Here is a 27,433-nt window from a genome sequence, read left to right as displayed (position 1 = left end):
TACGTTCCTCCACCCAACCAGAAATCACCTCATAGCCCCTACACAATTCTCTCCGCAATACCGCTTCTGCGCAGAGCCCGGGTCCCTCAGGCACATAGTAGGGGCTCGCAGAACGGCACCATTAAATCCTCCGAACCATTAACCTCCCAACGAGCTTTAAGAGAGAGCCTTGGCCAGCTCCGACCTCGAGGATCAGCAACGGCTGATTGCGAGGGCCCAGGACGCGGCCCGAGCTCAAGGCATTCTGGAATGAGGACGCCTCTCCAAAGCTGCATTCACTCAATCAAAATGTTTATTCTCTCTCTCTTCACATCCGGAGTGCGTCCGCCGGGTATTGCACTATTTTCGGGAACGGGCCATGTATGAAAAAGTGTTGGTCTACGCGCAGACGCGATCCGCGAAATCGTAGACAGCTACGCCATAAAAAAAAATCGCTCGTTATAACACGATTCGACTGGATGCAGTATGCAGTACGTAATTGTTACGCCTTACGAAGTGGCGGTCTACAGTAATTTTTACGCTCGAATGCTCCAAAACAGTGCTGCGAAACAGTGCTGCGAAGTTATTTCTCGACATTTAATGCAACTATGCTTACAGCGCTTAGTGTTCAGATTTAAAGTTAGCTTCTAGAGTTTTCCCGACAATTTTAGTCACTGTGAAACAACATTTGAGGTAATTTTAGTGGCTTCGTTGTGCCCATATAACGCTACAATAAAATTGGCTTGAAGTTATCCGATTTGCTCGCTCGTCCCGCTGGGTCCTCCACTCGCCCGATTTGTCAAAGCCGCCTCGCTAAGAATGGACGCTGCTGAAACTATATAGCTTTCTGAATGCGGCACCTTGCGTTGCGAGGCACTGCATTGTCACCACATGCAAGCACCCGATGTCTCGATAGCACCATTAACGGCCAAAACATGCAGCTGTACTGTCTAAAAATTACACGCATCAATATTAAGTTCTTGCAGTATTGTATAGAATCAGACAAAACGAACACGCTTAATTGGGCCCGTCAGATAAGGCTCAAAATAGTGTTGAAGTGGGTACAGTTCCCTTTGTCAATACGCAGATATTTACAAAGTACGGGATGCGGTGGTGCAGTCACATTTAGTTCCAAATGCAGAACGCATATATCTGGAGGTGAAGCGAAGACATGTAGGCGAAGCAACGCTCTCGTTGAAATCGTTGAAAAAACGGCGCAAGTTTTTCGAAACGCAACAGTTATACCGTCACACCCGCCAAGCAGCGTGCCAAGCAAGTTATGTCAAGAGTTCATCTGTAGTTTTATATCTGCACCGTATTTCACGACGCAGTACATGCGCAAATTTGAACCTTGCAAATGTCGGGCCATTATTTGTCAAAAGTTGCGAAATAAATTTTGCGACACGTTAAACGGAGACGATTACATGACGAAATAGGATTACAAAAGTCACCAAAATGTAGCGTACGCATCAAGGAGGAGTGTGAGAAAATTAAAACAAAAAACAAAGAAGGAGTACAATGAAAATGTTGCTCTAACTCTAGCCCTTCTTGGACAGTGGGGGCTCAGGTTCACGATCCCTGGTGCCCTCAGGAGCGCTGCAGTAGCGAATTGGCCGCACTCAGTCCGATTCGTTGGAGACGGGCTTCCTGCGCGTTTCCTCCCAGCCGCCCTTGGCGCCGGCAGACTTAGAACTTTTGCGTGGCGTCCTCGTCTCCGTGGCGGCGCCGTCCCTGAGACTTGTCCGCCGCCCTGGACGATTCGCGCGGCCGACTCAATCGCATGCCCGAAGACCGTTTCCGGACCGAGGCCAACGAGGCTTTCATTGTATTTAGGCCACTGCCGTCCTGATCTTCGTCGGCAGGCTCAGCGGCAAACGGCTGCGTTCGTTTCTTCTTGGAAAGCCCCCAAGTGACGGACTCTCCCTCGCTGGCCATATGGGTGGCCGAAACGTGCCGAGCGCCGGTGGGGGAAGAACCCAACTGCATCACCGAGCTTCTCCGGTCAGATGCCAACGGGGATTTCTTTCTAGTAAGGCCACCTCCAGCCTGGGCATGGTCGAAAGGCTCAGCGGCAACCGGTATACTCCGTTTATCCTTGGAAACCCCCGAGGTAATGGCCTCTCTTTCGCTGGTCTTATCGGTGGGCGAAACATGCTGAGTGTCGGTGGGGGCCCAACCGGACTGCATCTGCGCACTTTTACGCTCCGCGGCCAACGAGGCTGTCCTCGTGCTTAGGTGGTTCCGATTCTGAGCTTCGTCGGGAAGCTCAGCCGACAGGCTCCGGTTATCACTGGAAAGCCCCGAAGTGACAGCCTCTCTCTCGCTGGCCCTATCGGCGGCCGAAACGCGCTGAGTACGGGTGGGGACCCAGCCAGACTGCATCAGCGAGCTTATCCGCCTCAAGGCCAACGGGAATTTGCTTGTGCTCAGGCGCTTGCCGTCCCGAGCTTCATCGGGAAGCTCAGTCACACCGAAAGGCCCCCAGTAGCCCTTGGAAACTCGCTTCGTGGCAGGCTCTCTCTCGCTGGCCGTATCGGTGGTCGCAACATCTCGAGGGCCGGTGTGGGCCTCGAGCGTGTTCTCGTTTCCCGTGTTGGCGGTTCCGGGGGCGTGGTCAAAGGCGACGATCGAGGTCCCGCGGCGCTGGCTCGTCGGGGGCGGCTTGACGAAGCAACTGAATACGTCGCAGCGGTCCGACAGCAAACCGCTGCGAAAGAGGGCCCCGGCCGCGTACGAGCCGAGCAGGAGCGTGGTCAGGCCGAGCGCCATGGACAGCAGGCGGAACGGGAACCGCTGGCCCAATTCCGCATCGTACAGGGGCAGACGCACGATCACCGGCAAGTTCATGGAGGGCTCCCCGCAGAGGCACCGGAACACGCCGCTCACGATGAAAGCTGGGAGGAAGCAAGTCGGGCTGTGGCTTGCATTCATAGCGTAAAGTACCCAAGCCATTTATGCAAGTCTGCCGGGATATGTCGTTTCGGTCGGCTAGCTACTGCGGATCTTATCAGACCCCACACTGACTTCAATGCCCCAATGGTTGTGAGAGACCGTGCCCCTCACACTACGTAGAAACTTGCATACGTGAAAATTGCAGGAGCTATTCCACAGGGCTCAATGAGATATGTTACTTGCGGAGTCGTTTCGAAAGTCTTGTGTTGTACCTGCACTCTAACTCTTTGGGCTAAGGAGAATCGCAATGGGTTTTGAAACTTACAATGTCTATTTCTGCCTCACTCGCTATCAACTTTGAACGTAAAATTGGTCTAAGCCTCGCTATTCAGCAACATATACAATGACCTGAAAACCTAACTTCTGATAAAGTTCGAAGATTCTTCCCACTGAAGGTGAGAAAAACTTCCCCTAAAATTACCACTGAAAAGTTCTACTGAACATGAAAAATCTGCCAGTGCAATGGGTCCTGCACCTCATATTATGCAAATATAAGCCTGCCAACTCTCAGATGTCTTTTAAATTAAGACGAATAATATTGATAAGTTGGAGATTGGCCAATCCAGAAGATCGTTCGGTTAACATTTAAACCCGATATCCTACTGACTAAGTACTTCGATATATGGTTCACAAAACAATATCTGCACAATTATAGCTGACTCGTATTCTAGGTACAGATAGCTACGTTGGCTGTAAGGATCCCCTTACAACCATGGATATTTGACTGAAGTGTTTTGCATCGTGCACCCGGTTACCATCATCGTCTCTTCCCCGGAAGAAGTGTGGTCTTCGTTTCTAGGATGCACTAGGCACGCACAAAAATGTAACCCTTTTATTATAACAGAATGGAATCGTCACGCTTTTATTATTTTTCCGACGGCAAAAAATAATGAATGTGCGCTGCACGTTGCCTAGCAACGAGCGTATCCAGCTCGCTCGGTTATCTGCTGTGCGAGTGCATCGGTCTTCACAACGAGTAGCAGCATAGGATGCAATCAAGCGAGACGAAGCAAATGCCGAAATTTCGCAATGTCCCGCACCCACGTGACCTCAGTCTGCGTCATGACGTGACGACACAGGTACCTTTGGAATACGAAACCAAGAGTAGCTGTAGGAAAACGACTAGAGGAAATTTTTTATGGCGCCCCTAGGGTTTGTCAGTATCTTTTTGTTTTAATTTAAAGTTGTAGCACCTTCATATGAAGCAAGAAAAATGAGTGAAAAATCATGTTAAGCAAATTCATATTTTAGAAAAACTGCTAAACGGAAACAATTTTACTGGCATTGGTAAGCTTGGATTATTCGCCGTCTCGGTGGTGACGGGGGTGAGGCCGTTATGCCGCGAGTCGTCCATAGACTACGCTCAGCTAATGGCACATGTATTTCAGAACATGCGCAAGTTTCAATGGCTGTGTCATTAACAAGTAACAGCTACTGCCAGTATTGTCTGAGCTAATTCATTACGTTGCCGGGTTACGACTGCCTCGGGCACCACGTCACATCAAGGACTGTTCTACCTACATTCCGCGTTTTTCTTCACAGCGCAAGAGGTTAACTTCGCGGGAAGTGGAGTGAGGCCTTTAATTCACGGACAGAAAGCGGTTCGTAGATCGGTGCCACATGCAGCGAAGACAGCTTATCAGCCATGAGTTACCGCAAGTTCAGTTTTGCTTGTCACATATGCGTGGCACCAATGCTTGTAAATCACTCGGCGCTGTTAAGTGTAGTATTTCGGGCCAGGTTAAGATACTTCTGTAGCTTTTAGCACAATATCGTCGCACGAAATGTTTTTATCCGGGAGAACAATAAAATTGATCGATCGAATAATTATTCATTCATTATTTGATTGTAACGTTCTGCTGCTGCTAATGTTGTGCATGACCCAAGCAGCAAGTGATGCTCAAGTAAACGAACGTTTCAGGTGGATTTACGCACAAATATAGGCAGTATGTTATGCGAGTTATATTTTGTCCCGAGTACTACATGGGGAAGTAGGTAAGGAAGGTAGAGCTAAGCATGGCTTAGTGGAAGCGCCACAAGCGAAACAATTGAGTGAGGTACGAGCAAGTGTCCCTGAAGGAAGCGGCTGACCCCGGTCCTCGAATTCACATCACCGTCTTAGGCTGGTGTTTGTCCAGGAATATCTGACACCCAAATAAACCGTAATTACGCACTCTTATGGTTCACTTTTTGCGGCAATAAATCGAACAAATGTCAAACGCGTGGGACTCAGCATGCTTAATCGGCACGCTCGTCAACGTGAAAAGACTCGTCTGTTGGATGTGTGCGACGGGATTAGGCGCGGAATGGGCAAATCATATTCCCCCGCCTATATATAGGACGTTCAACCACTCTCTGCTAAGCAACGGCCCCGCCCCCCGTCCCGTTGTCATATGTGCGGGTTGCCCCGACGTGTCGTTCAGCCCGTCCACGCCAAAGAGTGGTTTCCCTCAGGTGCCCCTCTGTGCGGGTTTACCTGACGTGTGATGACAAGTAACTCCGCCAGGGAGCAGCAGAATATAAGGTTGTCCAGATTGTGGAGAGTAAGAAAACCAGCGACCCGCCACGTGTGGTCGCATCTTTGCCCTTGCGTACAGGTGCATGCAAGCTGAACATTTCAGATTTTTTTTTGTGTTGGAGCGCACCGCTCATCGGTAATATGTTAAACTTCTTTTGCTTGCTTTTACATCAACTCGTCTTCTTTGCCGAACCCTTTCCGATGTTCAACCTGGGTCGAGTTCAAAGCAGACGCTGTTGAAGGTCACAAAACTCCATCACCTTAACAGCACATATATTTTGTGCAAGACATTATGTTGTATGCGCTAGAAGTCTCAAAGAGCTCGGTAGATGTTTTTTTTTTCCTAAAGATAGCATGTATTTCTGCAACGATGCGGCCATAACAGCTCACCCAAAACTGAGCCGTATGCGTTGGTCTCCTTGAAGTAAAACACGCAGAGTAATGGCGGGAAGAGCAGAACGTAGACGATGTCCGAGCACAGGTTCCAGAGATCGAACACGGATTTCACCGAGAGCGCCATGAACACGGACAGCGAACCCAGGGCGCAGATCGTGGTACGCAGTGCGATCACCACCTCCGTCTCCGTTGCCTGCACGTGAACATCCGCGGCAGTTCTAGATATTTGTTATACAGTCTTCCCACTCCCACATCTTTACCACCAGTTACTTTAACCAGCAGCTCAATACTTTCAAGCCGACAAAGTACACGTATGCAAGCAAGCTCTTAGGAGGCATACATCATGAGTACAGTAAGTTCGAAAAAGCGAAACCGATAAAGTCTCGCAAGGACATTTGAGGGCAACATTTAGGTGTCACTGCAGCCTTCACATAAATCCCCCGGGTTTGTGAAATTATACGTAAAACACCTATGCACTTTGATGAAACTTCTCCGACAATTTTCGTGGCAACCAATCTTTCTGTTTATCTCAAATTTGTTCATTGTGCAGAGTAGAATTTCGCCCGTCATTATTAACGCGATAGCGTTGAAGGACCCATGTCGAAGAAAATACCGTGTTGGCGTCGGCGGAGTTGTCCATGAGCGAAATTTTTTTTATAATTAGGCATATGTATATGCCACGCCTCACTTTAAGACATACGGTATATGCGGGTTATAATGCCACACAATTCTACCACTAAATTTGGTCATACCTTGTCTAAGATTCTTGACACAGACATTCCTCAGAATTTTGAGAATGACCGTCCACAAACAAGCGTCATGAAACAAAACATGGACAGGCGCATACCTTTTTAATTAAATCTTCCCAGACTTACATATTAAAAGTACGAAAGGATGGCAGAAACCTGAATAATATGTAATTTTGGGGGCGGCTGTGCACTACTTCCACGATTGGCCCACGCAAGAGGCCGCGTTTCTACTAGAAAGGCAAGCATTACAGTCAGATAGGCTCCATTGTCGGGAAGCGTGACAAGCAGTCGGGGATCTTTGAATGCTATCGCGTTCCACTCTTCTGACCACTCCAAGATTTTTAAGCGTATTCTTTTACATTTGGTCTACTCACTTTGTCTGAAACTTTGATGAATTTACTCTTTTGTAGGCCTTTGAACATTCCCTGTAAACAGGTTTGTGAACATAATCTCCAGTGTTGTCCAGAGCGGGCCGTCAGCGAAGTCTATGGAAGCTAAAGTCGACAATTTGCATAATTATAATTTCCATCGCGTATGGCACATATAGGTAGCTATGAAATACCAGTAATTTTGGACAGTTTAATCCACCTTGGATAACCTGGAAACGCCACAGTTTTCCAAGCTATTGTTTGGGCGTGAATAGAGGCAGCTGCAATTAAATTTTCATTTGGACAAACTGTTTATATTTATTAATGAGTAGTACATAATGTCGAAGCTATCATGGCAAAGCTGTAGACGCGGCAAGTGTACAATTTTCGTAATAACAATTCTTAAATAGCAGGTAAGCAGACGTAGCTTTATCGTGGTGGTTAGCGGATATGACAAATAGCGGCATGCGTCGCTTCCGAGATATTGAGCACGCCGTGGATGTCGGCTTATCTCGAAGGTCAGGTTATGCCGAGGAGCTGGCCTGGCTGTGAACAGTACTGGGTCCTGCGTAACTTCTGGCGAGTGGTAAAGTCGCCGTTGTTCTTGTTATTCATGCTGTTAGCATTATTTGACAATTTCGCGCACTTTGCGATATAAACCGACGTTCTTTCACCCAGCGACCCAAATTGTGTACATAGTTTGGTGCCCTGGGTGTGCGCTATACCGTGCTGTCTTGCTGAGCAGAAAACATGGGCCGCTGGGTATATGTGCCCGGACAACTTCGGCACTATGTGCGTGACATTGATGTGTGCCTATAATTGTCTATTATCACCCAACCCCAAAATGAATGTACCAAGGTGACACAAAGGGTTATGCAGACTTAATTATATTAATGTAATAGCGCCCCGTCCACAACAGACACCTCCACATCGAGCGGGGCCCCTGTATGAAAGGCTATTGCAACGAAGTGTCAGCCGAGATACTAATGATACTACGGAGTATATCTACTGAGGTGCAGAGAGAGAGAGAGAGAGCAAATGATAAACGAAAGGTAGGGAGGTTAACCAGGACTGAACCCGGTTGGCTACCCTACACTGGGGAAAATGAAAAGTGGACGGAAGGACTTGGTGCAGTGATTACAAAGAGATATATGTTGCATCGTGGTAATACGTTGAGTCACTAAACTGTTTTAACATTATACGCATTCTCGTCGACATTAAAGCCCAAATGTGATCTGGCAGATTTTTTTTTTCATTTCAGTGTTCATTTTCTTGATAGATTCACTCGTATTTGAGACGTAGCATCTTGCGCGAAGGCTGCTTTATTATATGAATGTACATGATCCTAACGTGCGCCAAACCTTTGTTGCAGTTGGCATTTAAGTATTCTAGACTTGCTGTTTGGGGAGGATTTGTGGCTGCAAGTTATTCCTGATGTTCTTAAAGCGAAGCTTTCTTTATCTCTTCCTTCGACTTCCCCACTGCTGATGCTGCAGCTTCTGTCTGGCAGAGCGCGTTCGGGATTGGTTCAGAGTGTGTATATATTGGAAGGAGCGTGGCAGAAGAGAAGAGACGCGAGAAACTCGTTTGGACCACACCGCGTTGAATGCGCCCAATGTGCTCTGGAGCTCCCTTATCGTCGCCCCATTAGCCTTTTGACAGCTGTAATTATCCGTGACCTTTCTTACCTATCTACTAACGTGCAAGTACATAGGGAAGCTAGATAGAATGTAAGAGAGGAGGGGGGAGGAGGAAGGGAATGGGTTGAAACGACAAGGTCGCGAAACGAGTGAATAACGGCCTTGCCACTCTTCCCTCGCAGTTCCCGTACAAATACAAGGTGGGGGTATAGGGAAAAGGTATACTATAGACACGACAGCGGTTGCAGGGAAACTGGATAAACTTCAGTTCAATGCGCGGTACGGTGCCTTCTGCTTTTTCTGAAAAATAAAACCACGCAAATATATCTAGCAGACAACTTATGCAGGGCGCGCAGAAGCAGAGCCGCATTAATTAAAGCGCACCACAGATTCTAGGCGACACAACGGAAGCGGTCGCACGTCATATGAATACTTCTCTTCCAGCCGCGGTAGCTTTGCGGTTATGGCATTGCTCGAAGTTGCGGATGTCATCGCGGCTGCGGCTGCCGCATTTTCACGGGGCCAAATATTAAACGCTCGTGCACTTAGATTTAGGGACACGTTAAAGAACACCATGGTGTCAAAATTAATCCGGAGTCCGCCGCTCCGGCGTGCCTCATAATCCGATTGTGGTTTTGACACGTACAGCTCCATGATCCAAGTTTAATGCTTCTGCCACGATGCAAAGGTGCCATGTGAGGCAATGAAAGTGCTGAACCCTCTCAGAGCTTATGAAATATGGTGCACAACAATGCCTCAAGCAAACACCTCTCCCTTTGTGTTTTGTGCACAACGCAGACAAACGGCAGTGGTGCACGCAAGCAAACATCAAATCGGCACTCTCGTGTTGGACAAAATGATGAAGAAATTAAACATTCGCCGTCAACATAGCCGATAATTATCGTCAAAGCTAACAGCACAGGAAGCTAGGGAATGCGTAGAATGCACAGAATGCATAGGGAATTGCATAATTTTTGGTTGATGAAGTGCTAGCCACCCCTACCCCGATAAACGTCCCCTGTCCAAGCCGACTGACCGTGGGCCGGAGAAGCGTCTGGTAGACGTTCCTGGTGATCATTGTTGAGGCACTGAGCATGGAGGAGTCGGCGGATGACATGACGGCGGCCGCTATACTGACGAGGCCGAAAATGGCCTTCATGTCCGTGGTCAGGTAGAGGATTGCGACCGGCAGCACCCGTGGGCTGTCCTCGTCGCTGAGCCGATACGATCCCGGATATCCGGCCAGGGTAAAGTCTGCAATGCACATGACATCTAGAAGACATGCTTTCAGGAAGAGCACCTTTCGCTCTTTATCGGGCACCACATCAGCTACCGGCGATTCTTCCGAAACCTCTGAAGGCTTCTCGGCGCCGCGTGACATTGCATAAGCACACGCTCACTTGGTCAAGAACAGTAGCTTGAAAGAATCAAACAGATGTCGCTGCAAAACGGATTGATTGATTGATTGATTGATTGATTGACTGATTGATTGATTGATTGATCTGCTGACAGTAAACGCACAGATTAAAATTTACTTCGCTTCAGTTAACCGGATTTGCGCCAACAAACTCTGGTAATATGATAACTGAAATTTCTTATTATATATACTATATTGCTGGTCGCTAATTAAATTGCATCCGCACTTATCTTCTCTTTCCGAACCCGGAGGGTTGTGCACACACAGACATTTGACACGCAACACTTGTGGAAAAAGGAAACAGGTGACGCACTGGTGTGCTTGGCGGCAATTCCGACGATGACGGGAGGCACGGCGAGGAACATGCAACCCAAGGCCGCCATGAACGAAAGAAGCTTGGCCTCCGCCACGTCCTTGCAGGCAAGCACGCGCTGAAAGTAGACCTGCGCGGGAACAGGTCGTGCACCGTTTCACCCACGAGCGTATCGGCTAAAACACTGGGACATGGGATGTATACAGAACGCGTTTAGAGCAATACAGCTGTAATCAAGCCGCATATATATATATATATATATATATATATATATATATATATATATATATATATATATATATATACCTTGGTATATATATAGGTATATACAGGTATATATATATACCTGTTTACCTTGTAGCACCACTCAAGTTCTATGTATATATATATATAATAGATTTGTCATCGGCAGAGCTTTTGCAACTTTACTTCCACGCAGGAAATCGTCAGTGCCCAGATATTTGTTGCAATAAAAGAAAGCCTCAGGTCTGACGAACACAATAGACAATTTGTTGTGAGAAGATGGAACATTTCTGTTGTATTTCGGGACACACTCTTGTCGTACTGTCAGAAATTTGCCTTGATGAAACAAATTTAGGCTGTGACGGTAAGTACGTTGCACGATTTGGTAACAACGTTACAATGACGGTATAGTGACGACAGTTTATATCGCAAGTGATACGTCTGTGTTGTAATCAAACTGCCAATTTTGGTCATTGCGATTAAACCTCGATCATATTTACGAAATAGCTTTTCATTGTTTTCAGGACATTTTCTGCTGTGTTTGTTATTTTGTTTACGACCGAATCAACTGAACATCCATAAAACATCCCTGACTAGTTTCTGGTTGAACAATGCCTTTCAAGTTAGCGTACCGACACTAGCTATTGCCTCAACATCCTGGCAATACGGTAGCGCCAACTGCGCGTATAGTTCAGGATAAAATCGTACGAAGTCTTCTTCAGCGCCTAACGTAAAGCTGTGGCAAATAGTTCTTCCACTATGAATGTTGGCTTCCCTTCATGCAGTTCTGCGAGGCTTCCAAGCCAGGTTTCCTCTAAATCGGCCAAAAATTCCCTAGATTTTTCCACATTTCTTTAAGATACGCTTGTTGAGTTTGTCAATATGATTTTTGTAAAGATTTACTTTTTTTTGTTACGGTTGCAAATTTAGTTTCAATTTATTTCCAAGCTCGTTTAATAAATTTATATAACGAGGTCGCCGAACACAACATGAAATGATGCTGCAGCACAAGGCGTGCTAAGCAGAATTCCTCATGCCAACAACACAGCCGCCTGCTTGAAACTACATTTACAGAACAAAAGAAGGCCAGCATGTTTATACTCGTACCACGTGCAAAACAATTTTGGACAGCAAATGCCGACACTGACACAGAACCTTATTTCAACTGTAAGGAGACTGGCACCGTACTATACGAGATTACTGAATATGTAGCAATACCAATGTAAAGTACGTGCAATAAGCTTTCGTGCGTGTTGCGATGTACTGACGTAGCAGAACCACGGTTGCACGCCTACAAGCCATTTGCCGCGAAGCCAGAACTCAACGAAACACGCGACACTGGCACTATACAATGCCAGTGTTTTGCTCTGCCTACGGAAGGTAAATTTGAGAGCATAGTCGGCTACGCAGCGCACTGACCACCTAGTCCTGCTCAGCGCTACGTACATCTGTCCGCTGTTATGCCACACTGCCTGCCTACATCGAGGTAATTGGCGCTCACCCCCTCCCCACCTCGTTATTATGATGTGGTTGCCCTTGGTGACAGCTGGTAAAGTTCCAAGAAACTGCCGAACCCTTTCAGTGGGTCGAACTGAGTAGTCGGAGCACAGAGCACCACGACGAATCCATTGGCAGCCCTCAGGGATTGCACAGAACTGCTTACGCTTGCCGTGCATACAGGTTTTATGAAGCTTGTACTTGTCCTTCGACCAAAGAAGAAAGCGATGCGGTTGACGTCTGCACCGGTCCTGCTTCGTCGAGCAGGTCCATTGAGCGCATCTCACTACGACCACAAGTCCAGCTTCGCATGCTAATGCGAAAGCAGGTTGGGCTGAGTGCAATGAAAATGCGCGCTCACGTCTGTAGTTCCACGTATCAGCCATTGCAGCGCCGCAGTATACTACTTTCTCCAGTCCCCAAGCGTTTCTTTCCTCCGTGTGGTAGCACACGTCTTCCCTAGATTTGGAACATTTTTCATAACTAAAGCCTAAAATCCCTACATCCAGAGAAATTTCTCTAAGGTTCGCAGCACTGCCTTCCTGTGTCTTTTTCATACACGTATTACGACTGCAGGAGCTCGCGTTCTGGCGCATCCAGGCTCGTGGCCAGAAATTATTTTCGGGAGAGGTCTTGCGGTGATAACGCCAGCAACTTTAAATATTTCTACTAACCAATTTTTGCGTGCGAATCATGTACTTCACTGGTATAGAGTAGTACAAAAAGGCTCTTTTTTCTTGTTTAAGCTAAACGATAGTATAAACATGTATTGCATATCTTGGCATTTACGTGTGATATAAAATCATGCATCCCATACAACTTGCGCCAATATGTAAAACTATGCAAGGGTCAAGTAGCTGGAGAAATTATTTTTTTTTTGTATTTAGCCTAATTTGCACAATTACACAATTAGTTATTCATTATTATTCAATTTCTGAAATATTAGGTTTAAAGCAAAAGTGTCAATGTCAAAATTGTAGACCAGCCTGAAAAAAAATCCCCATCCTGCTTTCTGTTGCTCAATATATAGTCTCCTTTCGAAGCCTGAAAGACAGCCTCCGAAATATAAAAAAGTACCGGGTGACCACAATTTCTTCGTTCACACTTTTGATCTAAATATATCATTAAATCGAGCTGATTAACTAATAGTAACTAATGTGATTAGACAATAGTCTGACTTTCTCCAAGCGAGGGCTAAGAACGTTAACTTGGTTCTGACCAGCTACGTGGCACTTGCATGTTTTGAAATTTCGGCGCAAGTTGGATGCACTCGGCACACGTAAATATGCATTGGATTTCCGAGAGAGCAATTTATCACCAAGTTACGCGGGACAGTTTAGACGAATCTCTTTCTGGGAGGGTTGGTGCATTTCAAAGTTCAGAAGAGTTGCACGATTAAAGGACGAACACAGTTGATAGTTTGCGATCTTCCCGTCTGCCTCGCTTTTCTCCTCTGTGTTCGTCCTTCTATACATCCAACTCTTCCTAACATAACCTGGGACACCCAATATATCCAATGTGTGTCGAGTGGTAGCGTCAGCAGCTCCGAGCCGCCTCCCTGGTTACCGCCCGGGCACTCCATTACCTGCCGTCGCCGTCAAACGCTTGTTGTTCTACAACATGGCGTCCTGCACGCACATGCGTGCTTGGAGCATAGCATCGCCGCCTTACCTGCCACGGGATTCCTCCGAGCGCCGTCATGAGGAACAAGTCGACAACCTGGCTGAGATCCTCGCTGTCGACGTAGCCGATCCAGTCTGTGTACTGGGGACCCAGAGTGCCCACCGCCTTGTGAGATACGCACGCAGGCACGCATATCCACTGCAGGAGCAGGAAAGGAGATAAGCTCGACTCGAAGCTTCTTTACTCCAAAATCGTGGACAGGTGAAGTGAGCAACCCGTACATGTTTCTTCCACAGTGTCATGTTCTCCTGCAGAACTTTACTTAGCTCTGATACACATAGCCATCACCTACCCCCGTTATGGCATCGTAAGGCACCGGCGTCCGCCAAAATGGGGCGTTTTCTTGCCGGTTCCTCCTAAAAAAAAAAAAAAACCCGAGATACCACCAGCGTTCTGTTTCTGCAGTTCCATGGGCTTCTTTCGGGTGGTGATAGAGGCAGTCTTGTTCGGTATCGAATGGCCGTGATATCAAATTTTTCCAGTTTGAATTAAGCATCGCATGTTAAACCGTACGCATCCCACAGCAAGCTAGCAAAATTCGAGCCCATTCGGTGCAGTAGAATATGTCTATTTGAATGTTTTTTTCTTTTTTGAAGTCGAGCTCCAAAAATGTCTGGCAGAACTGATTGGGGATGAAATTCCAATGAAAGCGATCTACTGCGCACGAACCGCAGAGGTACGCAGTTCACTAGCCTTTTGTAAGCGAAATACACAGAGGACATGGCTACAGCCTGCCACCACTGCAACAGCGCTGAAGAGTCCACTTCCGATCTCGTCTGAGAATGCACAAATCTCCAGACCAAGACTACGCTACCATAGTGTACCAGAGAACTGAGGAGTGCGCCGTGCGACATCACAAAGCGGGTCCTTTCTGCGATGATGACACGAGGCGGCGCTGTCCTCACTAGGCGCGTGTTCACAATACATCGTCGGGAATGCGCAAGCTGCGCATGGCCGCCCGTGCCGCATTATTTACACATCAAAGAAGGATTCAGGCAAGGAGACAGAGTCCGACGCTATTCACTCCATGCGTATAAGTATTCAAGCTACTAGAGTGGGAAGGCTTAGGAGTAAAGTTAAACGGCGTATACCTATGAACCCTTCGCTTTGCAGATCACATTGTCCTATTCAACAACACTGGGGATGAATCACAACAAATGAGTAAGGATCTTAACAGAGAGGGCGTAAGGGGGGCGTTGAAAATTATTATGCAGAAGAAAAATGCATTCTGCAATAACCCGACAAAGAAACGATTCAGGATCATCAGTTGCTGTACAGCAGGGGTACGTTTATCTAGGTCAATTTCTTGCAGGGGAGCCTGATCATCAAAAGGCAATGTACAGAAGAATAAAAGTGGGTTGGGGTGCATGCGGCAGACATTGTCAGATCCTGAGTGGAAGCTTATTATCATTCAAAAGAAAGGTGTACATTCAGTACATTCTACCAGGGCTAACATATGGGGCAAAAACGTGGAGGCTGACAAAGAAGGTCGAGAACAAGTTAAGGACCGCGCAAACAGCGATGGAACGGAGAATGCTAGGCGTAACATTAATAGAGAGGAAGAGAGCGGTTTGGATCAGAGAGCGGACGGAATTAGCCGATATTCTAGTTGACATTAAGAGACAAAAATGGAGCTGGGCAGTGCATGAAATGTGTAGGGTTGATAACCGGTGGACCAAAAGAGTTTCAGAATGAGTACCAAGGGAAGGGAAGCGCATTCGACTATGGGGTGATGAAATTAGGAAATTTGCAGGTGCAGTTGGAATCAGCTAACGCAAGAAAGGAGCCCTTGGATATCGCAGGGAGAGACCTTCGTCCAGCACTGGACATAAAGAAGCGGGCGGGCAGGTGGCTGCGGCTGCTGCAGCCGTTATTTTTATATGGAACCAGCCACTTGGAGAAGTATTATCTGGAATAGCGGATTTGTCTTGCATGATGCTGCTTGAGTTATGTAGAACAGGCCAGAGGCAAGTGGATCAGCTGCACCTTCTAGTCAACTTTTCCTCATGTTACTTTTATGGTTTCATTGGATTCATTGGATCCAATGCGTATGAATATGCGTTTATTTACATTCATAATTATTTAATATTCCAAATGTGACTTCATAATCGCAGTAATAAATGTATAATAATCATATTTATTATTCGTAAGCATAAGAGTGGTGACAGGCTTCGAAAGTGGGGAGCTTTGTTGAAAGGTCTGCGTGGAGTCTCTTAACCTACATTCGCTAGAGAAACAATTTTCTTTTGCCCCGCACGGGCCGACTTTAATGCATGCGCTAATATTATTCTGAGCAGCAGAGACACCTAGTAAGAAACGACGTGCAAAAACTTCCGCCTGCACCACTCCCCTATTCCCTGGTCCAGAGTGTACCCTTTACACACCCTCTAAAAGATTCCTAGCTACATGCACCTATATTGCAATAGTTTTCATCATCTTAGGTAGCTTTCATTGCTCATATCTTCATACCGTATGATGATCTAACGCTAATTCCCTGCCAAAATCCAAGGCAGTGTCCAGATCTTTGGAGGAGATGTTGCTCCAGCCATTGAGCGCTGCAGATGGCGAATGACGTGAAGCCGCGACTTACCGTAGCCAAAGCTGTTAAAATATTAACTGTATTCTCAAGCTCTCTACATACCCGTCATATTCTCAGGGATGTAAACAATGCGAACGAAAGTTTGGAAGCCTAACTTGTAAACGGCATGAACTTGCAGAAGCACTTGTAAAAGGAATCAAGGAAAACTATAGTGGGACTACACCAGACCTCTTGATGCCCATCTACAATATGACAGTCTGCATTTAGGCGAGGGGAACGAAGAAAAGCTCAGCCCTGCCTTGTATCTCCTGGACGCGTTATCACACTCTTTTGAGAAGAGTCCTACGCAGCCACCAGGAATGGACAGGGAGCTTCATGGCGCCACCGTAACAGTGTTGCAATGTGCAGGAATGTAATGGCATTAAACGAGGCGCGTGCCGGAATATACTCCCTTAGCCAGATCTCCGGATTGAACGAGATAATTACGGGGTCCGTGGCAGGGGACGTCCAATTGCCTTGAACCCTAAGTACTGAGTCTGTAGGCATCGTGAAGCTTAGTGGGACTCTCATACGTCACCAAGCACCTTCGAAAAAAAAACGCCAACATTTTAGCTCAAAATCTTACAGATACACGAAGCGCACAAAGACTTTGCTAAATCAAAAAGATTGCCACTTTTTTTTTATTCCCGTGGAAAACTACAAGAGACTTAATGGAAAGAATTTCGGGAAACAAATAGTTTCGATAAATCTGTGTTGCCTATATCGCAGTTCGACTGTATCTGCAACAAAGAAATAACTCTTCATCCTCTGTTTTCTACGAAAACCTGCTACTAAAATGAGGACAGGTGTTTTAAATAATTTGTCCTGCTACAAAATCTACTACAAAACGCTAACCTCAAGAGAAAGGGCTTCAACCCTGTAATTTCAGTAAGAGAGTAGAAAGGGACCAACGCCGTTTCTTGGCATAGAAAGTTCCTGGACGGTTATCTGCACACATCCACCCAAGAAGACACTCGAGTTTATGCCCACTTTATCAGGAATAAGTGAATGAAATGAATGGGCTGAAGCCTGGGTGATAACTACACCGAGAGCACAGAATGTTCGAAGCTTGCATACGTTTCTGATTGGTCCAAAGGCGTAAGCGAGTGACTAGCGATAACGCGTCTTTGCTACAGGCTATTACAGGGTACCTAATAGCTACGTCCGAAGCTTTAATTGTGCGCGACAAGACCTAATCTACCGGAACAGATCACACACACGCCAATCAGATACCAACTGCAGCGAGGAACGTTACTGAGTCAGAAAAATGACAAACCGTTACTTCAAAGTGATTGGCTAATAACAAAATAATATCAAGAGACCCTGTAATCCTTACTTAATTCAGAAGCGTGACGTTCGGACATTTCGGAATATATTTCCAGCCTTGCTTCTAGTAAAAGCACTGAAGCACTGTGTACGCTGCTCGAAACGTTTCGACAGGGCGTAATGAGCTAAGAAAGCACTTACATATCCTCTACATGTAAAGCTGCGGCAGAAGTTCATGTCGTCCACCCGCTTACCGTCTGCAATATCTGCCTAAACAGGGGTTTGCTGAGCCATACGGGGGCCATGCGCATCCATTGTAAACACGAAGGCAACGGAGCTACCTGAGGCAACCAATGGACCTTCCTACCGCGCGATCAAACATGGTGGCGCCAATGGGATCGCCGTGTTGAATATTGGGTACTTGATGGCCGTGTTTCGGTAGTTTTTTCAGTGCATCCAGACAAGTACCTTGAACTCGTAGCGTTGCTTTTCCGCATGTATGGTCTGCCGCTGGCGTTCTCGTATCACCGGCAACGACTCACCAGCAGTATGGCGGTGGTGGCGAGCTGGAGGCCGTCCGTGTACGTGACCGCGAAGAGACCACCCAGCGACGTGTAGAAGTAGATCACCAACGCGGAGATGATGATGAAGTACCGAGAGTCAACCTTGATGATCACGCTCGCCGTGTCGCCTGCACGCCAAGACGTATGAATATCTGCCTGCAACACTTGTTTTCTTTTTCCTCGTAGTGCGCTCATACCTTAGCGTTACAAAGGACGCAGAGAGTGCAGGACAAATTTCAGGCTTCAGATCAATAAATTGATCGATTGATCGATTGATTGATATTAGTGTGCATTTGCCTATACAATGAGAAAATAGTGATTATTATCAGCCCAATGAAGCCAACGGCACTTTAAGCCTTCCATGCAGACCTCCGGCAGCGCCTGCTTGTAGTCCAGTAGCAGATGCGGCAAATAGATGACATGCCGGGAGTAATGTGTACGCAAATATTCTCCGTATTTTCACGAATCAAAACGATGCGCCCGCGCTTCGCTTGGTGAGCTTAACTAGTCACCTTGTGTATCTTACGTGGAAATTGAGGGCAGGTTATGGGTGATGTATGGGGAAATGTAGTTCAAAGGGTGGTATTTAATTACAACCTTTGATAGAGATTTGGCAAAGAAATATTCGAAAGCGTTATGTGCGAGTAACGTTTGAAACAACTTCCTCATGCATGGGCAGGGTTTTAAAACACATGGTTTATTTACAGGCAACTACAATTTTTCATGCCGCCCGTCGAAATTACCAGTTTCGCTGAAAAAATAATGAGCAATGATTCTACAAGGTCACACAAGATTGCCATATTTTTGGTTGTTTGAACATTTTATTGCCATAGCAATTATACCAGACATTCAAAACTTGGTTCACACTGTTTTAGTGTGAACCACGTTTTGCATCGCTGCAGCGGCGATGGCGGCGGCGCCGCCACCGCCGCCGCAGCGATGCAGCACCGATGATGCATGCACGCGCGGCAATGCAACGGTTGTCGAAGATCACGTGATGTGGTGCGCGTGCGCGGTGAAGCCATGCGAAGGCGAGTACTTTAGGGCCGATTTACGCTCGAGCCTCACATTGCAGCAAGCCGCACCGCACGCGTGCGGTCACGCGAAAGATTGCACGTATCAAACACTTGTGCACAAATTTCGGTTTACAATGTGTAAGGTATACACTGTGCACACAGTGTAAATGGTATTTTGTGCACAAGTGCTGGATACGTGCAATTTTTCGCGTGACCGCGAGCGTGAGGTGCGGCTTGCGGCGATGGGCGGCTCGAGCGTAAATCGGTCCTTAGGCGAGAAGGCTGATGCCTTGTCTGATAAGCGCGTTGGAAAGGCCTGGAGAGACGCGCAGTCCATTTGGCTGCAGGAACGACGTTGCCAAGTGGGCGCTTCGGCAAGGCCCGTTCAAACTGACTCGACAAAGAAGCGAGGGCAACGTTTTGCCTTACGACGCTGGCGTGGCAGCTGTGCGCACGCACACTGACGTTCCTGCTGAGCATCTGTGCATCAGCCAGGTCTGAGCAGGCGGCACAGTCAAGATAGACGCTCTAATACATTCCCTGGGCGCTAACAAACGCCTACGGTTTCCTGTCGCCCTCATCTCGTGCATCACATCGATAAGACGCTTGCAGCGCTGCTGGTGGTGTTTGGTTGTGTCTGCCGCTCGGATTGCACTGGCCAGGTGTGCAATATAGCGGCAACATTGGCAACATATCGTATGAAGAGCTCGAGCTCTATGCTACACTCCATGCTCGCTGTCAGTGCCCCGTCGATTTGGCGAAACTGCCATCTTTTTTACAGCGTAGCTGTTAACCTTCTATTCGTCGTGATCTTTCGTATCAGTCAGCAAAAAAAAAATGCACCATAAAAAAGTGGGTATATATCCTTTGGAATCAGGCGTACAACATACAGCTCATTATTAATTTCAACCAAGAAAATCGCAAAACAAGCATCAAAACCGCATGTTGGATGATAAGGCATGTGTGAACAGCGTGAGCCACGTTCCTTCTCCCCGCGTGTGTTTCCCGGTAAAGATCACGGTTGCATAAGCTGCTCCGGCGGGAAAGGGGCAACCGCAACATACGCATCAATGAGTAATCTAGCCTGTGCCAACTCGTTCAGTTCATTGCGAGACCTCTATGGGTAGACCGAGCAAAGTTAGGACTCCAGAAGAGCAGCGTCAATACGATGAGCGTCATAAGTGCAAAATAGTAATGCGCAACAACGCCGTCATGCTAAGACTACGAAGAACAATTAAACGTTTCATACGCCCATCGACGGCATTTGAGTGGTTTTCTAACAGCTTCGCTGGCCTTCCACTTTCGCAGGGTCGGGATGCCGGGTCAACTTTTTTTTGCAATTCCATTAAGTTAAGCTCTCTCTCAACAGCGGTATGACACAGTCGTTAAATCACCGCGACGAGTGCGTGCGGCACTTGCCCAGAGCCGCTAGTATGGCAGCCGTCCAGAATAACTCGCCCAGCACGGCCGGCACGCAGAACATCAGCCCCGACCAGCGGCCGTAGTGCGTCTGGAACGGGTCCAGCATCGTCAGCGAATCTGTCAGCCGCATCTTGGTCGCGAAGAAAGTGCCGCCTGCGCAGACATGGAGAGGGCGTCGCTGGAATCGCGAAAACACTGCACGCTCATAAGGTAACACATTCTGGTCTATGAGGCACGTAGTGTCAAACTGGACACAGTGGCGTACCAACTATTTCTCGCGTATGTGTGTCGGAGGGGTGGGCAAACCGCAAACGATATCTGTCCTCTCTCTGATGTGTATGTGTGTGTGTGTGTGTGCGTGCGTGCGTGCGTGCGTGTGTGTGTGTGTGCGCGCGCGCGTGCGTGCGTGTGTGCGTGTGTGTGTGTGTGTGTGTGTGTGTGTGTGTGTGTGTGTGTGTGTGTGCGTGTGCGTGTGCGTGTGCGTGTTGCGAATGACTATTACAAGTGAAATTGGCTGGTAATGCTTCACTCAGTTATATTTGTATTTGACAGACATAGACCTATTTATCACAGGTGGTGAACTATGGGGCCCAAACAATTATTTGAATTAGCATTTATTTCTTGCAACTGCATAAAACGACAAGACGCAGTAGCGAGAGGAGATGAGTGCCTGAGAGAGATCTCTGATCCCGCCCAGTAGCAGCAGTGCAGCGCACACAAATAATGCACATTTGCTGCAAACAATTATAATAATTACATTATAACGTACGCGGTGGTTAAGTCTACAGCGTAAATTTATCGCTTGTTTAGGTGATAGTATGTGTCGAGGTTATACGCAATGAAGTACAATCCACATAAATTAAGGCAGATAGCTGGGCTAGTTGGTGTGTTATCATTATTCAAAAGACTAGCGCAAAATAGCAGGGACAAAGAAAGAGAGGACAACAGGACGAGCGCTAAACATCAACTGGTTTTTTACTGCGAGCGAAGGTACATATATACATTTCGCTGTAAGCGATGCGGGTGCGTGCCTGCGTTTGACGCCACGTGTGTGCTTGGTAGGGGAGGCACAAGGTGGCGGTGCGAGATTTGTGAGGCATATCACATTGACAGGGAGGGTGATAGCTGTGTCAGCACGGCTTCACTTACCTTGTCCAAAAAAGAAAAAATGTACTTACAGAACAGTCTGCCACATTTTGATTAGAATGAGACTGTACTATTTTAACTATGTGCGCATGCACCAACGAAATGTATATATGTACCTTCGCTCGCAGTAAAAAACCAGTTGATGTTTAGCGCTCGTCCTGTCGTCCTCTCTTTCTTTGGTGGACGGATGGATGGTGGACGGACGGATGGTGGACGTTCCCTACGACCCTGCTTACTCCGCTGTGCGATTGTTTCACATACATTACAACATTACTGCCGCTGTGCGGCGTGTCCCCTATTCACAAGAGCAGGATGACCGCCATGAACTTACCAAGAACCAGGCTCATCGCGTAGCCAAGCGGAGCTTGGCAGTTGACGATGCCGTACTTGTAGACTGCCTCGGCGGTGCCGTTCAGATAGCCGCCTCCAACCCAGGTTGCTGTGAGAGCAAGGATGCTAATTAGCAACAGGCTGACACCTATCGGAAACGTTCTAGCCAACAAAGAAACACTTTACAAAATACAGTGCACTGGATATATGTCCCCACTTTTACATTCAAATTTTTTTTGCATTCTTTAACTCGCCTTTTGTCGCCTCTGTTTCGCATCCTCAGATAGATTTCTGTAAAGGCACAAATGATTTGCATAAGAAGTCACAATGCTCAGATACCTAAATAGACGGATTCACCAATTATTCTTATTGCAATAGCAGTTATACGGACGGTCCCGGTGAGTTTTCGCCGTCGGCGTTGCTGTGAGGTTCCGCATGTATTTTAGCATATGTATGCCAAGGTAGAAAAGTAGAAGATATCTCGCGCGCCAGGTTCGCATAGAAGCGAGAGACAGCGCGAAGGACAATTCGCTTGCCTCTGCTGCCGGTCCTTATAACGCCAGCATACTGACAGCGAGTGTCTGCGGCCATCGAGTTAGATGTGCTCGAGTTTGCCTGTGCGGACGTGAAGGCTTGTTAATTTAGTTCGTTAGCCAATTTTTTTTACAGAAGCTTATGCAGCTTATAAAACGACTAGCCTTACATGCTATAGCTGTTTAGTAATTTCCTAACCCCATGAATGCTTTGCCTCTCGGGGGAAGCAGTAAAATAAACTGTCCAAACCAGATGAAGTTTTAAGCGCATACATCACTAATCACTAACTACACTCGGCGATTTGAAACGCCATAAACGTATTTAAGATATATAAAAAGGGAACAATGGTGTACTCGACAGCATTAAAAATGACGTCCCGAATGAAGTGTTTCGAACAAACCACCATGGTGTCGGTCACCTTTTTCAAAATACGCATGTTTTTTACCTGTGTCGCTCTCTATTGAGCGTCGTCTTCTGCTTTCGGGTAACGATGAAATGATCAGTTGCTTGTTTTTCCGCCGCAGTGAACACACATAACTGCGCACAGCAAAATTCTTTCTACATTCCTTTCTTTGTATTTTTTTTGGGGGGGGGGAGGATTGTGCAGAGAGGCACCTCGGTAATTTGAGAACTACGAGGATAGAGTTACTGTATAATGAGCCTATACAGCAACTCTATAGGAGACAACATTGGAGCGCACGCTGTAATGCCAGAACCTGCGGCTGAACCTACATCGGCTGGTTCTTGGCGCGGCGTCTAGGGGGAGCGAGCATTAGTTTTAAGTCGCGAATAAATCAGATATTTTATAGCTTCCTAACGCGAGTGTCAGCCGCCCAGCTACTCTCGACACCAGGTGCTCCCTTTTGGTGTGGGCTGCGCTGACTGCGGCCATATGAGTTTTCTACAATACTTACTAGAGGTAACTCTTTCTCTCTCTCTCTCTGTCTATTTCTACGACCTCGTTCCCTCGCTTTTACATTGTATCATGGATTCAAACGAACTAGCCCGCCAACGTGCTTTAACTAAATTAGCAAGCATGATGTCACGCGCACACAGGTAAACATAAACGCATCGCACTCGGTGAGCGCGGAAACTCGCTGTCAACATGCTGAAGTGAGGAATTGACTTTCGTGCAACTCTCGCCTCAATGCGAACGAAAAGTCTAAAGCACAGCGCATACGAAGCTAGCTGCACTACACCCACTCTGCAAACATCGCCGATTGCTTTGAAGACGAGGCCCGCGCGGGCGCACACTTTGGCCACGTCGGAGATAGCTTTCAAGATACGGTGCCAACACGGCCGCATAGTAAGCAGCAGCCGCCTGAGAGGGCTTTTAAGGAGAAAGCTCTCTCTCTCCCCTCCTACCTTCCCTCACCGCCATGCCTCAGGCGCGATACACTAAGAATGTGTACACCTTCAAGGGTGTTTTCTTGTCGCACTTGTAACGCCCTTACCGTTAGGGCCTTACAAAAATTTGTAGAGGACGACAACGGAGCTCTAACTAGGCGTGCGATGACAAAAAGCGTAGTTGAAAGCTATGTAATCATTCTGACAGCGGTGAGTACTGAGAAATATCCGATAGGAGACTTTCATACCTCTCCTTGTGAAGCTCCCTTGTCGAATATCACTTTGCGCCCAAGGCTTTCAGAATGAGTGTATTGTTTTCAACTACGTTTCGTCATCGTACGTCTAGTTAGAGCTCCGTTGTCGTCCTCTACAAATTTTTGTAAGGCCCCAACGGTAAGGGTGTTAGCAGTGCGACAAGAAAATACCCTTAAGGGTGTAAGTATTTTTACAGTGTAGGAGAGGCCCGCCTTCTCGCTCGCACAGGCGAGGTTGAGCCACGTCCTCCGGCTCAACCTAGCACGCTTTCACCTGTACGTACTGCATAAGGCGCGCAGTTACGAATTTATCGCCCTTGGACTGTATACGGAACCTCACGATGACGGCCACGGTTACACGAATGGCAGAAATGTGCCTGGAGTGCCCTTGTACTTGCTATCGCAATAAAAAAAGTCGCAGTTTTGTCGGAAAGACGAAGCATCGGTTGTGATAGCGAATTGGTCAACAGAATATTAGTGATGCACAGGAAGTTAGTGAAGCAAGATTATTAGGTTTATCGGCCGCATAGACTTGTAGACTAAGTAATTATACCTAATTGTAGACTAATTAATTATTTCGTATGCTAATTATTTTAACGAGCACGGTGTCACGCGCGCACTAGCAAATATAAAGACATCTTGCTTGATGAACGCGGAAATTCGCCGTCAGAACGCTGGAGTGAGGAAGTGCGGCAGCAGCAGCGAGCGAATTGACGTTTTCGCTGCCTCTCGCAACAACGCGAACCAATTCGCAAAAACACAGTGCACGGCGTACTCTCTTCTCTCGCTGATGGCTTTCATGATGCAGCGGCCCGGGAGAGGGCGCGCGGCCGTCCGAGCCCCCTGGAGTATAGAACGCGCGTTCCCTCCCCCCGGACTCCGGAGCCTTGTGGGCGACGGAAGACGGCGCGCTACCCCGCCTTCCTCCGTTCCGAGCGCAAGATGGAGCCACAATAGCCGGCTCACCCTACCACGCTTTCACTCTCACGTACAGCTTACGGCGCGGTGCGACGATTTTAATGCCCTTGGACTTTCTACAGAACCTCATGCGACGCCGACGGCAGAAATGAGCCTGGAGTGTTCATATAATTGATATCGCAATACGTAGGATACGTAAGCACGTGCAAGAATATAACCCGAAGCAACTGAAGATCTCTTCTCACTCAAAGCCTCCGACATTTGCACGCGACGACAAGCGCGCGCAATCTCGGAGGCCATTAACATGCGCTATAGACATTTCACTCACCGATCATAGAGGCGACGCCGAGCAGCCGCGGCAACTCCCGATTGGCAACGAACAGCCTGAGCAGGAAGTCATCGTCGTCGTCGTCAATCTTCCGCCTGGATGTGCGAGACCCATGCGGGCCGATCGAGTGGCTCTGCGTCAGGGGCCCCATGCGACGTCCCCAGACGCCCACGATAACGACTGCGACGTAGTACACGATTATGAACAGCAGAGCCACTATGTTGATCGCAGCCATGGCGCCTTTCCTGGCCTTCCGCTTGGGACGAGGGCCGAATGGGACGTCCGCGTGCCACGGGCCGCACGCGAAACTCGCGAGCGGCGCTTCTGCTGCTGATGATTATTCGAAACATCTCCACGCACCCAAAACAGGTTATTTGCCGTGGTGGCGTAGTGGCTTTCGCGTTGCGCTGCTAAGCCCGACATCGCAGGGTAAAATCCCAGCTGCGGCGGCCGCATTCCGATGGGGGCTAAATTAAAAAAAAAAAGAGCTAGCGGAGAAACGCCCATGTGCAGTGCACGGGGTACACTTTCACGAATTACGTGCGGTTAAAATAAAACCGGAGGAAGATGAAGGAGAAAATAAACTTTGTTAAAAAGAACGCTAAGGCAGTTTCGATTGCGGTGGCCTCAGGTATGCCGGCTCGAAGTCCTTGGACTCTGGTGGCATCTTCGGCTTGCTGGACGGCCCAGAGCTGGTCTTGCAGCTCCAAACTTTTGAGAACCGCCTCCCAGCGGCGGCCACGAATTTAGTAGTCCTAATGCCCACGACGGGATATTATCCATGACACGGGTTCATGGTAATGCAAGAAGAAATAGGAAAGTTATTCAGGTGCAAAACACGTGGTGGGATTTATGGAAAACAAGCCCTTAGTAAGGCAGTGGAGTAATTGCTATAAAAATAAATACAACGCGTATCATCATATTTAGTAACGCATCGAGTACGCATCGAGCAACGCATCGAGTTATTCCTTAAGGCGAACGTGAAGTGTTATGACCTGCACCAGAGCCAGGTCCAGAACTAGGCAATCTTCTTGTGCAAACCAGACAAACTCGCTGAGCTGGGCAGACGTGGTCGAAGGCGTGCGCCCAGGGCTGGCGGGTAGACTGCCATTAATAACGAGATAAAGCAACTAAAACACGAGAACGCGCAGTTGAGGATTTCGCTAGCACGTATGAGCGATGAAATAAAACTTCTCATGAAGGAAAAAAATAAATAATTCAGATACCTCCCGCTCCACACGTGAGCACGAAAGAGCCATCTGTAATCCCGGACAATAAGATGGACGAAGGGGATGACCCCCCTCCACTCAAACGCAAGGCCAAAGCCAAAAGTGATAAACAAGATAACGCAGTGGTAGATAAAGCATTAGCCGAACTTCAAAAGATCCTAGCAGAGATACAAAAGGTAAATGAAATGCGGGACGAAATGATGAATCAAATGACCAAGGCAACAGCAGCAATTATGAGTACATTAGACATAGTAGAGGCAAACCAGTCACCAGCTAATGGACTCCCCTCCATTGCGTCGGAAGCACCGCAATCCTTCACTACTTCACAACCACATGATTATATAAGATCAGCTTCTCTCCAACCTCCCGTCTCCCTTCCATGGTCGCGCCCGAAATGAGGCACGCTAAAGAAGGGTTCAGGATGTGGCAGTGGAATTTTAGAAGTTACGAAAACAAAAAGTCAGTTTTGCAGCAGTATTTAAATGACAAGGATACACTGGGTGTCATAATTATGCAGGAAACACACGGGATTGCAAACCTAGCAGGATACAGATCTTTTCGCTATGCTGTAGGGGACACCAGGGCATTAACCACGCTGATGAAAAGGAACATAACTTGCGTGGAGCACAGCACAGGCATAACGCACATTGACATTATGCTATTGGAGCTTATCCCACAAAAAAAAAGACAGGACGTACCTTATTTATTCTCAACATTTATAGCAAACCCAGGCTACCTAAACACAAA

General features: G+C 47.5%; 2 protein-coding genes across 2 annotated transcripts in view; one reads left to right on the top strand and one right to left on the bottom strand.

The window, feature by feature from the left end:
- Nucleotides 1–27,433, top strand: part of LOC135904640 (uncharacterized) — a 66,266-nt gene that overhangs the window by 4,164 nt on the left and 34,669 nt on the right. The window lies entirely within an intron of this gene.
- On the bottom strand, nucleotides 281–25,777 carry LOC135904638 (high-affinity choline transporter 1-like). The gene is made up of 9 exons (XM_065435500.1): nucleotides 25,458–25,777; nucleotides 22,078–22,185; nucleotides 20,598–20,753; nucleotides 18,142–18,290; nucleotides 13,744–13,893; nucleotides 10,333–10,462; nucleotides 9,639–9,856; nucleotides 5,840–6,038; nucleotides 281–2,873 (listed from the first exon to the last, which is right to left on the bottom strand). The coding sequence occupies exons 1-9, from the start codon at nucleotides 25,690–25,692 to the stop codon at nucleotides 1,666–1,668; spliced, it is 2,553 nt and encodes an 850-aa protein (XP_065291572.1). The 5' UTR covers nucleotides 25,693–25,777; the 3' UTR covers nucleotides 281–1,665.

Source organism: Dermacentor albipictus, chromosome 2, assembly GCF_038994185.2.
Source record: "Dermacentor albipictus isolate Rhodes 1998 colony chromosome 2, USDA_Dalb.pri_finalv2, whole genome shotgun sequence".
Taxonomy (NCBI): domain Eukaryota; kingdom Metazoa; phylum Arthropoda; class Arachnida; order Ixodida; family Ixodidae; genus Dermacentor; species Dermacentor albipictus.
The sequence above is the reverse complement of the archived record's forward strand: the minus strand, read 5'-3'. Positions and strand labels throughout refer to the sequence as shown.

Excerpts from the sequence above, each read along its gene's own strand:
- LOC135904638 (XM_065435500.1), bottom strand. The coding sequence starts at position 25,692 with ATGGCTGCGATCAACATAGTGGCTCTGCTGTTCATAATCGTGTACTAC. Across the intron at positions 20,754-22,077 it reads CGCGATGAGCCTGGTTCTTG|GCGGCACTTTCTTCGCGACC; the intron begins GTAAGTTCATGG and ends ATGTCTGCGCAG. Across the intron at positions 13,894-18,141 it reads CCACCACCGCCATACTGCTG|TGGATATGCGTGCCTGCGTG; the intron begins GTGAGTCGTTGC and ends CTGCTCCTGCAG.